The 15906-nt window shown below is 42.0% G+C and overlaps 1 protein-coding gene across 2 annotated transcripts in view; it reads right to left on the bottom strand.

The window, feature by feature from the left end:
* The window catches only part of LOC139337894 (alpha-1,3-mannosyl-glycoprotein 4-beta-N-acetylglucosaminyltransferase C-like), a 34959-nt gene extending 19515 nt beyond the window's left edge, over positions 1–15444 (bottom strand). For both annotated transcript variants that reach the window (XM_070972722.1, XM_070972721.1), the window contains exons 1-2: positions 15096–15444; positions 11291–11376 (exon numbers count right to left, since the gene is read on the bottom strand). Coding sequence is in view for 1 of the 2 variants with exons in the window: in XM_070972721.1 (XP_070828822.1) it covers positions 11291–11349 (59 nt within the window). In the remaining variant the exon portion in view is untranslated. The remainder of the gene's footprint in view (positions 1–11290; positions 11377–15095) is intronic.
* Positions 15445–15906: the final 462 nt, after the last annotated feature.

Genomic DNA, 15906 nt, shown 5'->3' with positions numbered 1-15906 from the left:
AGCTCAATTGGCCCCTTCAAATTTTCTCCATTTATTTTTCCACGAGGTGATGATTCAGAGATATGATAATTAAGGAAAGCAGAGATTCACACCGCAGATCAACGTGTCCCGATTCAGACTTCCATTTCCCTGATGAGCGTTAAAGAAAGTGATGATCTGAGGCAGCGTGTGATTCAACCCCGAGTCCAAAAAAAGCTGGGATGCTGCGTCAAACAGTGTGATGACTAGCTAACCCTTTTTTGACATATACTCACTAAAAACAGCACAAAGGCAGTATATTTAATGTTTCACCTCATCAGCCTCTTTGATTTTCGTAAATATCTGCTTATTCTGAATCTGATACAGCAACATATTTCAAAGACTGGGAAAGATGTGGAACGCTCCAAGAACACCTGTTTGGATCATTCCACAGGTTAACAGGTTGATTGGTAACAGGTAATAATATCATGGAGAGAGGTTCACCACTTTGTGAACACATGATTGGATAAAGGAGATGAACACATGGGCTTTGGCTGTAAACACAGTTTGTTTGCAAATGACTGCATTCTGGTTTGAGTCCCACCTTTTCTGGAATCTGGGTTGTAGAAAGAAACATGTTATCCACATGTTGACATGTAGATGATGTTCAGAGTAGAGAAGCATGGTCGCCCACTCAGACTACACATGGCCCATTTTCACACTACAGCAGTGACTTTCAGCTCAAAAAGTACTTGGTACACGTTGTGGGGGGATTATGAAACCAGCATTGCTACAAGAAGTCAGACCTTGAGCAAGAAACACCAGCAGTTGAATGACGTATAAAACCAAAAGTGAACCCATAAAATGTCAGTAATAATCCTTCATTACACAGGAAAACTGTTAGCATGCCAAACTACAGAAAGCCTGCCAAAGATGGGTGGGTCTGTAAGCTGTGATGGATGTTAACAATGGACGATATCTTACTGTTAATTGGTTTGTTTGCAACCTCTCAGCCTGCTTGAGTTTCTTGGCATGTCAGACTTTTAAGCTTTTTGACTAAGTGTTGCATAATTTTTTAAAATATAATTACTCCAATAGCTATTATTTCACTATCAACACTTTAATTAATGTTATTGTGGATAGATAGATAGATAGATAGATAGATAGATAGATAGATAGATAGATAGATAGATAGATAGATAGATAGATAGATAGATAGATAGATAGATAGATAGATAGATAGATAGATAGATAGATAGATAGATAGATAGATAGATAGATAGACGCTTCCTCATCCAGACATCTGGCATACACTTCACGGTTAGCAAAATAAACTTAACAGAAGACAAACAGGCCCCAGCAAAAAGTCATCAAGCGACGGTGCTGTGATAACTTCCAGAGCTCAAACACAGTCAGCTGATGAAACTTCGCCCAAACCAACCAACTCTTGCATTTTAAGCACAGTTGTGAAGACTGTCTAATTCATGGTGTATCTTTCAGGGTGGAGGAGGAAAGCTTTCACATGATTTGCCCTCAACATGTCATCGGCACTTGAGAGCTCACGTTCACTCCACTCTGTTCCTCATCCATCCCTCACTTGACATACCGTCATCATCTTGGTTATCACCGACTTGGGTGTAAATTTGACAGCGAGTGAAAGTCTGGAGGCTTTTCTTACTCTCTGAACACTTCCTGACATCGCTGTCAGCTCATATTGACAGAAGATTATTTCATTACATCCGAGCAGAGACTGGCGATCCAAAAAAAAGGAGCCAAAATTTGGATGTGAGCCTGAAAAGCTATGTTGTGAATGTAGCCTGAGAGCGCAGAGCAACAAAGCCATCATTACTCAGGTGCCTGCCAAGAGTGTACCAGAGAAGCTGCTACTATAAGATGAACATAATAGGATGCTAATAAATCCTCTGGAGATCACCGGGAGTTGAAATGATGTTTCCCAGAATACTCATCAATCAGACGAGCGAGAGGCTGACTCGCTCTTGGAAGGCGTCCTGTTTCAGTTTCGCTTCGTCTCGTGTTCAACCCACACTCCTGTTTTCCTCTAATATCTCAGTTTGATGTAAATAATCGTCATTTGATGAGTAATGCTAGTCTTTTACTGCTTCACTGCCGCTCAAACTCGCAGCACTTCCTGTCCCCGACATGTCCCTGTCTTATCTGATCCTGGTTTCTCCTGTCTCATCCTGTTGTGCCTGAGAAGTTTAGATTTGCAGATTCAGTGCTGTTCTTGCACATCTTTAATTGAACATGAAGACATAGTGGCAGCGTGGCTCTAAGGACGGCATTATCAATCCGTCAGTTAGTCGGACCACTTTGGACCAGACTGAAATATCTCAACAACTCCTGCATGGATTGATTTGAAGTTTAATAAAGGATTGAGTCTCAATCGTCATGACTCAATGGTTGCTTTTTCTCTGCTATCTCTGCTTTCTGTGTGGAGTTTGTATGTTCTCCCCGTGTTCACCTGGGGTGTCCTCCATAAAAATACCCCCACTAAAAACATACAAGAAGATCACCACCTGACCAATGGTGACGAAAAGGAACTGGTCCCCGGGCGCTGGTCGACTGGCAGCCCACCGCTCCTGGTCTGCCGTGGAGAAAGGACTGACCATGGATGAGTCAATTAGCGGGATGGAATTTCACATACACATGGCGTGTACACTTTCCTCCTCAACTGCATGTTGTGTGTAAAAAATGTGACGAATAAAGGAAATTCTTCTTCTTCTTCTTCTTTAGCCACTTTTTTTAAGTGGTTTGAGGAGTGCATCCTTCAGTGCAGTTGGATCATAATAAGTGTCCTATGCAAAAGTTTTTCCTATGTCCTATGCAAAAGGTGCACTCACTGGCTTTTTCTGGAGCTTTCAAACATATTTCTCTGTATTCTGATTCTACTGATTGAAACGACCAAGAAGACCCTTTTTAAATTCCGCTATATAATGTCACAAATGGGACAAAATGAGCCTGAACATTGAAAATGTCATATGAAGGCTTCTGATTTGTTCAGAAACTGAATTGGATTGGATTCCTTTACATTAGATAAAATCGGACTGGACTGGATCACATTAGATTGCACTAGACTAAATTAGATTAAATTAGATCTTAAAGAAAGAAAGAATATGATTTAAATCTGCAGAGACAAAAGGAGAATCAGATTTAATCCGAGGGGATGAAATTGGAAATCCTCCAACCTTTCTTCTTTGGTCCTCAAAGACAAAAATAACTCCACATTCTGTGCCAACCACAATAAAAACACTGTAAAAAGATCACAACACATGCAAACGGCACAGGCTAAATTAATCAACAGCCAGATCATGTGAAACACCATCAGTGAATTAATAACGTCTCAGTAATGAGGTGGTGTTCAATTATCTGGAACGTACTCTGTTCACACTGCAGCAAACTATTTAAAGGATCATTTCAATTTGTACAATTTATTACATCATCTGTGAGTTAATACATAACCTCGCAGCTCTGGAATACAAAATGATGCCATTAAAGAATTTCATCTACATTAAAACTGCATATTTCTGGATGGGATTTTGTTTTGGTGTTCTTAAAAGGCTGAGCTGAGGACAGCGCTCAGTCTCACAGCGCATCCTTCAGACTTTAAAGTGCAGATGTGCTGGAAGAAAACATTTTTTGTTTTTTTGCTGAATTTTCTCTCTTGACTGAGAGCAGCAGCTCTCTCTGTGACTGTTTTTTACCGAGAAGCTGCCTTGCTTGAGACCGTAGGACCAGAGAAGCACCTCTGCAACAACCTCAGCTTCATAGGTTAAGATTTTTAAGTCACTTTCAATCCCAATCTAAGGGCTGCATGTCTATCTGGAAGAATAATGAGAGGCTGACTCTGTCGGAGGTTTACTCTGACTACCAGCATAACAATCCACTGCAGGAAGTGTAAACAGTCTTCCCTGTGCTCACAAGATCAATTCTAATTTTGCCTCTTAAGTCAATACCCTTCTCATATCCCTTATTCTTCAGCTATAGTATTTATTGAGCCTGGCGTTCATGTAGAAGGTCAAATCAAATCTCATTTTCTGACTGAGATCATAATGTATGAAGTGCACAGTTTCATAAAAGTACTTTTCCACTTCTTTTGTGGGACAAGCGCTGACATGTCTCTCGTTCAAAGACACTGCTGACTGCTGATGCAATGAATGAATGAAAGTCTGGTCCACTGTGAGAAGAAAGAAGAAGAAATCTCATACTTCATTAACAAATCCCTGTAAGTAGTGGAAAAATTTGAAAAATCCTACCTGCAAACATGTTTCTAAAACCTTTTAACACTGGATCGAGGTAGAAAAGTTGGCGTATTGATTGGAAGAAAATACAACAAAGTGTAATGAAAACAGATTTAGCGAGTACATCACAACATACATGAAGTACTTAAACATCCAACGAAGAGACAACAAAACACTCTAACCTTCCTCCGATCATCACATCAATACGACGCAGTTAATCCCTTCCCATCCACAGATGCAACCAACCACCATGCTGGAGTTTAATCGTGGGTCGCTGCAGGAGCAAGCGTTTTGTTCCAGTACCACCAGTATTTCACAAAACAAAGTAACAGCAGTAACATGCATGTAGCTGTAACTGATGCTACAATAATAGCATACAGTAATAATGATGTTCTGAATGGGTTGCAAAATATAAAATATAAAAACAAAATATACAAGTGCAATGTGTAAAATCATGCTGTTAGTGATGGTTCACACTTGTAACTAATGATGCAACAATAGCATTTCACTAATGGAATAACTCTCAACCCATGAGCTCCCATGAGCTACTGCGCTGTAATCAAATAGTAAAGAAAACACCAGCTGAAGTGTAATGGGATATATTATGCAATAATGTCAGGTCGAATTACATTTTCAACACAAGCTGATTAATATTTTTGAAGTGATCGGCTGCTCCAAAGCACTCATAACAGACAATTCAGAGGTGTGTGCTGTTTGTTTGGTGCCTGTTCTGGTAGAAAAGCTGCTTTTTGCTGCGTGTTGCCGTCTTCTTCAATGATCAAAAGGTTCTGTCGGGAAAACGATGAGACTGGGTCCTCCAAAGGTGGGGACGCCTGGCAAGCCTGCTGCCTTCAGAGGAGACAAGCTCAGCTTATTAAGACTTGAGTAGCTGTGTTCTGTACGTCACTGTCTGCTGGGACATTTTAAACGTGGCAGCGGCTCATACCTCGCATCATCTTATGTAGAATAACTCAAAGAGACGAACAAAGATCACAAAAAGTCACTGAGCAATTAACAAACCTACAGTCCCTGTCAGTGTGAGTGTAATCTACTTTATGTTATGCATGGCTGCTTAAGCTGACAGATGAAAACTGCTGCAGTATTATGTCTACTTGGAACTGTACGATACTGTTCACTTTCATTTTTACCTTTTTTTGCATAGCTTAGTTACAGTATGCGATGGAGTGATGAGAAATCTCAGCATCTTTAGTCCAGTTTCAAAGGCTGCTGGGAAGAATGTCATCACCACATTGAAACTGTGCAGAGAAAAATGAGTTTACTCACATCTACAGCTGCGAACTAATACACACAGTGAATCCTCAGAAGGACACGGCCCTTCAAAGCTCTATTTTTTCATGGAAGCTGAAGGCCAAATCTGCTCCAAAGGCTTCAAAGACAACAAAACTAAAGTGTGTTAAATCTCGCCTCAAACGGCAAACATTTCCACATTCATGATCACAAATGGCCCTGAAGCAGTTATACCAACCTGAGGAGGTTGTGATGGTTCACTGCAGCATGACGGACAACTTTCAGAGTATCGATTAAAGGTAACTAGTGCACAGTACATCCACACAGCTTTTACTGTGCGACAGCATCAGCAAGCGTCAATAACATATGTTTATGTTTATGTTCAAGTGCCCCTTTTGCCCTGTTGGCTGTCGTAATTATGACAAAGGAGGAAGTCAGGTGACATAATTACAGAAAAAAGTCTGCAAAGAGGAGGTTGGGATGGGCGGCTGGACCAACAAAGCATCATCAGACTTCACCCTGAGACACCGCTGTTTCAAAAGCAAAAGGGAGGTGTCAGATAAGAAAACACTTTGTGGTATCATTGTCGAGGGCAAGGACAAAAAAACTGCTGTCATGCACAATACCAGGACCACTAAACTGAAGCAGCTGAATGGAATTCAGCCATCATTAGTCTGATTATTTACACACGTGCTTTCTCTTACAGCAACATGTCAAAATGTCCTCCCTGAATAAGGTGCATGAGGTCAGCCGCTGTGCAATTTAATCAGTCGTCCAAGAGGTACAAAAGTTTCTAGGAGGAATCGAACAGTGCATGCACGCACACACGCATGCACGCATACACACACACACACACACACACACACACGTACAGATATAGATACAGATATGATATCAATAGATAGATATAAAGATATAGAGTCAAATTCCTTGTATGTGCACACAAACTTGGCCAATAAAGCCAATTCTGATTCTAAGCTAACAGGCTAACAAGTCTGCTAACAGACCGTTAGCTCACCTCTTAGCTTGAAGCCTCTTTCCCTCTTGAATTACTTTTTCCTGAACAAACTGCCAAAGGGAAGTGAGCGAATCAGTGAAGAGAGAATGGAGAGAAGCTCCAGGAGCTGTTGTGACTGATCAGAGCAGGGCCAACGGGGTTAGCTAGCGAGTTAGCTTACATCTGGCATCCACCGCACTACAGCTACATGACAGCTGAAGAGCAAGCGTGGAAATCACAGCCGTGGTATTCTGCCCAGTTTTCTAATGAAGACAAAAGCACGATGACACTGTGCCGTACCCACAGTCGGACCAACGCTGCTGCAGCACGGTGCAACTGAGAGGGTAGAGATGGAAAAGAGGAAAATTGAATTTGAGAGCTCACTCGCAGGCAGGCAGAAGCCTGTGATGAAATCCTCTGTGGGATTTGCAAAACAAGGTAAAAGCAAGCTCTGAATGTCAAACACTTATCTGATCCGATCACTGATGGGCCTCAGTTTGTGTCAAAGAGGAGGAGCATATCCCTGCTAATTAGTGAAATAATCCCTGATCTGAGTCATTCCCACAAGCACAGCACGGAGCATGTGTTGGGAATTTGACTTGTGTGCTCTTCACGGTTCACCGGTTTGCTGATATAAGTGGAAGATTGATAAGCTCCAATCTGATTGTCCTTCTGGCTCCAAATTGATGACACACTTACTGATTACTGAGCTCTTAAGCAACTGATTCAGTTATTGCTCATTATGTACCATGATACCACTGCTTATTATTTATTCATATGAATTTGTGTTGGGACAATTTGACGGTTGTGTTGCTTTGTGGGGATTCTTTTCTGGAAGCTACGACATAAGATAAGAAGATAATAAGATGACGCTGATTTTCATTGTTATTAGTACTATTTTTTAAGTACAATTTTGAGGTACATTTCAAAGGAAAATAAGGCCAGTTACTACTTCATTTGACCACTACAGTGATAATAATAGGTCTTATCACAGATGAAGACTTGACATACAAAACATGTGATCGTCCTAGAAAATATGATGCATTGCTATTGATTAAATTAAGTATGTTAAGTAGTTATATTAGATTCACATTTACCAGCTACAACTTTAAGATGCAGTAATGCAACATTAGCAGTAATCTATTATAATACTGATATTGGTTATCCTGCCTTCATGATGAGCACTTTTACCTTTTATACTTTTTACTTTTGTTGCTAATAATTCTGCGCTTTTACTTAAGTAATATTTTAATACAGTTTTAGATCTTGTTTTGGAAACTTTATGTAGTATTGCTGCAGTATTGCGAGTGAAAGTGATACTGAGACTTTCTGCCATTTTCAAATGCAATATAAAATTTAGACTACATGGGTCAGAAATATTTTTTTTGCCTGCAAAAAATTGTAGGAAAAAAAAATTGTATGAAATGTATTTTACACAAACCAATAATCAATAAAAAGACTGCCGATTATTGAACAATCCCTTCTGCTCCTCCAGTACAATAAAACAGATTTCCCCACCTGACAAATATCCCATTAGTTTCATTATTTGATCCCTCCCTGTGTCATTCAGGAGCATCACAGTTGGTCAGGATGCTCTAAAACAGCATTTTATTTTGACATTTAACCTCACTAATTTTCATCAGAATAAAAATAATCTCCTCCGTCAGATGGATGGTGTGTTTCCCACTGGTCCTCTTCCAGGCCCACATGACTTTGTCATAATTACTTTTGCCAACAGAGGTGAAAGTGGATATTTGAGTCATTAGACACGGACACTCAGCTCACCTCTTCTCGTATCTGATATCATCATATATCATCATTTGGTACCGTCTCTAAAAGTTAACCTTCAGTGTGGAGGTGGATCACACAGTGAAAATGACTGTTTCTTCTACTGTGCACCCACTTAACCAAACACAAGGAATATCAAACTATGACAATATAATAACTGAAGATTATCGTTATTCGATAATAACACAAAATCCTAAGTAGATTTCTTTTTGGGAGCAGATTAGTGCTGTCAAGTGCACAACCGAAAAGCTGCTTTTTCATCTGTTAAGCAGCTTAGCATGACGACATCTCTGCTAAAGGACAAAGTTGCTGCTTTTCAGGTCAGACCTCGTAGAAGTGATATTTCCTCTGATTTATAAATCTGCAACAACCAACATCACAGAGTTTAAAGCACTCTGCTGAGGTGCCTCGCTCAGTTTAGGTAGTCAAATGTGAGCATGTTTAGGCCTTTAAACAATAAACGTTGTTTTAGGGGGGTGAAAGCACACAGGAAAACGTCTACATGTTCCAGCCAAAAAAGTGGAATGCAAACCACATTTTGCATCTGGTTTTAAGACTTCTTGGCGACATCAATGCCAGCACCCAATAAGACCTGATGGAGAGCGAAGTTTGTGATCTTATTTCCAGCAGAGGATATAAAGACATGTTTGATTGCACAGTGAGCTTACCATTTCTGCGAGCAGGATTTATTATCGGTGTGGAAGGCTTCATGATTGGCCCTGTTGGACTGTTTTAGTGAGGAGTTGCAGCAGAGTGATTTTTCTCGCTTTAACAAGGTGTAGGAGTCCTCATCATAGACAATGTGTCTGCTCCTCTCTGAATATACATCAGGCCTTCGCAGATTCAAACGCCTTCGACAATATGTCTCTTTCCTATTTATCGTTTCTGGTGACATTGAGATAAAATAGAAAATCCAAATTCATTTTGTCTGAAGAGGAAATTGTGATGTTTTACTAAAGCAATATACTTTTTTTTTTTTTTAAATAAATTGATATCATGATTTTGGATTTTTATATCATGCAAGTCATACGTCTAATTTCTGGTGCAGCTTTGTCTTTCAAGCATTTCTCTCTTTAATACAAAATGTTAGAATGTCCTTCAGCAAACATCCAACTTTTGAGCAGTGCTTCAGAACGGCATGATGATGAAAGAGGAAAATTTGTGCAGAGTTGCTGCCTCTGTGGACTATCCACAGAGAATATGACTAAAATGGAGCAAATGTAAGAATGGACTTGGTTATTAAAATGCCAAAAATATATATAAAAATGCAACACTGCAGGAAAAATATGAGGTTGGCACTCTGACCTGTGCTATTTGATGAAAGCTTTAATGTGATTCACGCCTTCAGATATGTATTTGCAGTAGGATGAGTGTTCCCATTGGGAACAGGCTGGTCAGGGATGTCTTGCTCTGGCCACTGAGCTACACAGCACCAGCAGTTTTTGGCTTCCACAAGAGAAATGGAGAGGATTATGTGCTCCGCCTGCCAACACAGTCTTTTGATCAGAGGCCAGGTAATATCAGGCAATCTACATTAATCCTACCATCTCTATCTCCTCTTAGTTCCTGTCCTCTTCTTGGCCTCCATTCTTACCAGGTTGTTATCAGTCTGAGGGATAATTAAGCCTTGTGGGACTGCTGTAGGCTTTCCTCTTCTGAGTTGTCAAAAGTTAGAAGGAGGCAGATCAAACGCTTTTGAAACACAAGAGAAAATAAAACGCTAATCTAACGGAGACAACAGGCGTACTGCTGAAGATGCGCTGCTCTCCTTTGACTCTCATCGTGCACTTCATGATCAAAGTTCACTCAAACTCTGGGCAGAGTTTGAAATCACAGCCTTCTAAACAGATTTACAGCTAACAGGAGGACATGCCAGAGTTTGACACTGAAATAAGCTGAAAAAGTGAGTTCAGCGCTTAAATGATTACCAGCTGTTTTCACCTTATGGGCATCTGTGTGTGAGTGTGTGAGCGATATCGTGGCAAAATGTGGACATGGAGACACCTGCTGCAGCGGGAAACACCACAGATGCAGTTCTGTGTCCTCACTGGCCAGAGATAAATGATCGGCTGTTTGGCCAGACCATGAATACTGAATGACATAGAACAACTGAAAACTGTTGAAAGGTCACTGCTGTGAGAACAGGTCGGCGCCGGAGGTGTTGACGACATCTGTGAGATCAAATGAAAGCCAAGATCGAAGATGGGCGCGGTCCGACCGAGGAGTACCGAGCACTCGGGGGTCAGAATGTGTTGACGGTGTCTCGGCGGGTGTGATCCTTTCACAAGCTGGTCGCTAGTTGGTCGATTAATGCATTTCTCACTCACGGAAAATCAATTAAGAACAATTTTGTCAACTGACTAATGGTTGAAGTCACTCATCGAGCAAAAAGCTGAACTCTGGCTTCTCAGACAACACCAGCAATTTAATGACATCACCTGTCTCTAGGAACGTGTGACGGCCATTTTTCACTATTTTCTATCATTTTACAAACTAAACAATTCACAAGTTATTAAGTTAAGAGAAGTAGTTAGAGCAGCTCTTCCTCATTCGGCATCTCTAAAATAAAGCTGATCCCATAAGGCAGAGTTTGGATTCACAGTCAGTTTCAAGTTTCAAGTTGAATTAAGTTGAATTATGAACTTAAAACAAGTGATTTGCCTCTTCAGCTGTTGTTTAAGCTAAGCAGATTTCTGTCAGCTTCCTTTTGTGAAGTGATATTTGAGTGTTTTTTAAAGCTTTTTACCTCAGTTTCTTCCAAACGTGACAATTTTGATCAGTCAAACAAAGAAATCAGTCTCTGCTGCTTGCTCTTCACTATTATTCTGATGCACAAAGGGTGTGCAGACAGTTTAAGCTGAGAGCTGTCACATCTGGATGAAACAATGACACAGACTGATAAGTGCCGCTTCTCTTATTCTGGTGATTTTCTGGTCAATTAAAATGTGCCATCACAACTAATACAAAACAAGGTGAGAAAACGCTTCACCATCTGAACTGGAAAGCACTTTGACAGCCTGTGACGAGCTGGAAGTCTTACCTGCCTGCTGATGTAGTCAGGGTGTATGCCGTGTCTGGGAGGGTTCGGTGGATTGGCATGGATCCTTACTCATAAAATGAGACAGCCTGCAGAAGAAAAGATGCAGAGAGAGGAAGAAAGAACGTTACACAGTGACACTTTCTGCTTCATAACTCAAGAGACCGTAATGCATTTTCACCCACACACCCTCTAATGAACTATCTGGCTATTTGATACAGAGGAGTGCATGTTCGGTCAGACTTCAGCACCACACTCTCATGAACAGAGCGTCCTCCGTTGAAAGTGCTCTTTTCCGAAGCACTACACTACAAAAAATAAAAAACAGGCTCATTATGGACCATCTCTGTGACAGACAAGCTCTATCATCTGACAGCATGCATGTTTCTGTTTGCACTCGAACCTCAATATTATAATGTCGTTTGTCTTATAACTATTACATGAGTACATTTTATATTCATATATACTGAAGAAATGCACTGCCCACCTAAACACCAGGTATTTCAATACATCATTACATATATTTATATCTTATATCAACTATATTTCCTTGTCTGCTCCTAATTTTTATTGCCTTTTTGGCCTGACTTCACCCTGCATTTCACTGCACATGCTGTATTTGCATTAGACAAATAAAAACTTTGATTGGATTTCGTCTGGCGCTGTCAGTCATCGCCCTTTAATAAGGTATGAGTACAATATTTCATTTTGAAGGCAATGACTGCACAGTACAGCAAGTCCCAAAAAATACTCAAAAATCTTGAGGAAAATGTCACTTTTATGTGCATTTCCATAGACAAGTGAAGTATAATCATTGCTAACACTTCACCAGCACAAACCCTTCTTTTGTAACTCAATAACATCTAAATCCCTCACAAAGTTGGAGAAGTTCTAAAAATAAAAGAGGAAATAAGTCGCCCAGGAAGTGCAGACACGAAACAACCTGCAGCAAATCTCAGATTAATTTGCCGCATCGCATTTCGCAGCATCTGTTTGTGGCGCCGAAGTTGGATTTTGGCTTGGGTTTGATGCACCTCACATGTTATGCTGAGGGTTCTGTTCGCTCTCAGTGCAAGATGCTAAACTGCAAGAGTGAGAGGGAGTGTGGTTCTAGTGAGGCTGCAGCCTTGATTAAAAACAAAATTGTGGAGCGAGCAGATGGCGGCATAGACTTTGCTTGCTTGTTTAAAAGTAGGCAGTCCACCCACCTTCCACATTTTTCACACTTTATGTTGTCGAAGGGAAAGCTGAAAAGGGGACAGACGACTGAAGGCCAAGAAAATGAGAAAACACACTCTCCATTGTTCCAGCATGGACGGACACTTTCGAGCTGTGAGGTTGTTCTTGGCTATTTTGAAATGAAACTTGACCTTCGAATGCTGGTTTATGCTTCTTTCTTGTGTTGCGTTAGCGATGAGAAACATCCCTAACTCGGAGCTACATAATGGTTTTGCCAGATGGAAAGTAAATTTGTTGATATTTAATGAGTCAGACCTGAATCATAATTTGTCTGGAGGTTCACTAACAACATAGTCGATAAGCACTCCGTGTGCAACCCTGTCTCCTCCGAAGTAAGAATATATCTTACTAATTTGTTTTTGTGAGAGAAACAGAACTGCTGCCTGACATTTGTTCACTGCCAAAGTTTTTTTCCGATACAGAAGTGCAAATATTTTCAAGGACAGCCATGGAGAGCTGGTCGAGGCAGATGCTTGGCATGCAAAGAGCAAAGTTCAGAGCTCATGCAAAAGATTGTGATTGTGGCAAATCTGAAAAAGCAAACACATCCTGCTTTGTGCTACAGGCTTGTTTTTGTTGACTTGTCACCTTGCTGCTGATGCAGAGGTGCACTCATCACTGCTGGGCGTGAATACCGGTGTAGCAAAGCATTTGAAAATGCACAGGGAGCATCCGAGAACACGTGAGGCCAATGTAGATTTTGCACCCAGGAGAGGATTTGCAGCCTCGTATCTGAGTGAGTGATGTGACTTGTTTTATTGACAATCGCTGCACAAAGTTTCTGGTATGTGAAGAAAAGAGTGAGAGCACACTCAAGATTAGTCTTGCTCTTAAAAACTGTCCCTGCACGCTCTGAAATCATTCTCCCTCCAGTTCAGTTTGTGCTCCTTCTATAGGTTTGGCATTAAGGAAATGACGCAGATTTGTAAGCCTACCTGCCTCGGCGCAAGTTGTTAAATTTGTTTACAAGCCGCATTGCTTCGCCCTCACACTGCTGCTGCCTGTTTATTGATCCTTGAGTGTGAGCTATTTCACCCAGCTGCGATGCTGAAACTTTAATTTGATGTCTTGAATTTAAAGGAAGGTGGTTAAGGCTTTGGAGAGTCCAAGGCAGCTCACACAGAGCAAGAAAAACATCTAAATCTAAAAAACACGTCAGGGACGCTCTTCCTTTCCACAAAGCACACGAATGAGGTCAGTCCAGGTAAGAGCTGGGTTCCTTTATTGATCCCCGTATAAAATCTATACCAATCACAGCAGATGGGATGCAGGTGAAGAGAAGCAGCCAAGTCATTGAAAAGGATTTGTAAGCTACAGGATAACAGGGATGTGGAGGAAGGGGCTGATGATCGATATGCGGGAGATGACCCTAATATTGTGCACATTCAATCACGGCCTGCGTTGAGGACTGTTTTGTGGGCCAGCCAACAAAGATAAAAATATCCTCTGGAGTTGTCCTTTTGGAGAGAGTGATGGAGGTCCTCGCTGACGGTAAATCCAGCCCGCAATAAATGTAATTTCTAATTTTAAGAGGTCCATTAATTCTCGTCCAGCACCTCTGCCAGTAGTATTTTTGATGGGGGTCACGAGGAGAGCTAACATTAATAACAACTGCCATATTACAACTGGATGTGGCTGGCGACAGTGTCCCGTTAGACAGCGTCCTCTCAGAAATGACATATGATGCCATTAGGCACCATTATAGGTCAAACCCCACACAAACACACCCGGCTAACGGGTAGCAACAGTAAATCACTCTAATCCAACCATGAGATGATGGCAGGCTGTTCCCACATGGCTGAGGGGACGTGGATTTGTGTCACAAGCTGAGCTGCAGTTTACCAGCTTGAGTCATGATGCACACTGTGACAGAGCTCAGCTGTCACTCAGGAGGGCCCAGCCACAAAAATCAGCTGCTTTGTGCGCCTCCGAAAACCACCGAGCACACGCCTCGGTCAGCGTGGACACCGCGGGATGCCCGGGGAGGGATCTGGCTTCTTGTGCAGTGTGGTTCTTCCATCACACACACAATCGAGACACACACGTTTTCACATCATGTTACGAAAGCGGAAAACAAAACAAACAAAACTGCAGTGTAAAATCTGACAAGCAGCCAGGGCTTATTTACGTAGGATTATCTTTTTTTTTTTTCTTTCTGCTCTTGAACAGATCGGGATGATCACCTCTGATGCTGTCCCCCTCCTGGTCCCTCAAGCAGAGATTTGACTCATCTCCCTCTCATCCTCTTCCAACCCTCAGTCCCACTGAGCCCGCCTGTCAATACAGAGGCACTAAGTGCTGCTCAGACTGTCAGAGAGAAGCTGCAGCATGCCTTTCACACTTTACCCAGTCCCACCGCACAGCCTGCATGTGCACTAACGATCCCTACACTGAGAGGAGAAATTTAGGGAATGAGGTCTATCAGAGGGGTGTGCTGAGGGGAGGATGAGGAGAGGGAAACTGACCAAACTCTGCAGAAGTTGTTCGCTCCTCTTGGTGGAGGGCAGTGAAGAAAAAGGCAGATAACAGGAGAAAATGAGAGCCAGAGAGGGACGCATAGCGAGCTTACCTGCCCACGTCGCAGACACAGCAACTGATCTGAGGCTTTCCGCGACGCTCCGCTCACCTAAATCACTTCCATGACTCACGCAGAGGGAGGATAACCGGCTCTCAGGGAAAGTGGAGTAAACAGCGGCTGCAAAGGCAGGCAGGGCGCTCGCTCTCGCTGCAGCGCTGCTATCTCTTATCCTCATTTCTCCTCCTCTGTCTCTTTCTTTGCTTTGATCTCTCTCTCTCTCTCTCCAGCGGTGCCCCCCTCTCTCTCCATCTCTGCCACCCCCACACTCTCCACCACAAGGTGTCACAAACAGAGTGTGTCTGCGCCCGCTGCCTCTCATTGGCTCTCACTTGTCTTTCTCTCTTCCTCTCTCTACCTCCAGCACCCTCCCCGCCACCTCTCCCTCACTCTCTCGCTTTGGATTGTCTGCCTTAAAGAGGCAATGCATCACGCACAGCTGCACAGTTCAGAGTATGTGCACACGTGGCGAGCGAAATTTAAAAAATGCCGTTTATGTGAGGGAAAACAGCACATAAACAGCCTTTTCGTACATTTTGAAACCCCTGACAACACCAACATCTGTTCTTCCTCTTCCTGAAATTCAGTTTCAGGAAGTTTAATCACAGTTTAATTACAGTTTAATCACAGCATCTGCATGGAGATGAAGCTCCACTGACGTTAGCTTAGCTGCGACAGAAAGCTGCTCTTAACTTTACAGCCACAGAAACTCTAAACTGTTGGGCTGGCATTTTCAGACTCACTCAGTCTGGGGAACGTTTTCCTACTATTTTTGGTTTGGGGGCATGAAAAACTCTTAAGGGAT

This window comes from Chaetodon trifascialis, chromosome 10 (assembly GCF_039877785.1).
Source record: "Chaetodon trifascialis isolate fChaTrf1 chromosome 10, fChaTrf1.hap1, whole genome shotgun sequence".
Classification (NCBI taxonomy): domain Eukaryota; kingdom Metazoa; phylum Chordata; class Actinopteri; order Chaetodontiformes; family Chaetodontidae; genus Chaetodon; species Chaetodon trifascialis.
Note: the sequence above shows the minus strand (reverse complement) of the source record. Positions and strands in the feature narration are given on the sequence as shown.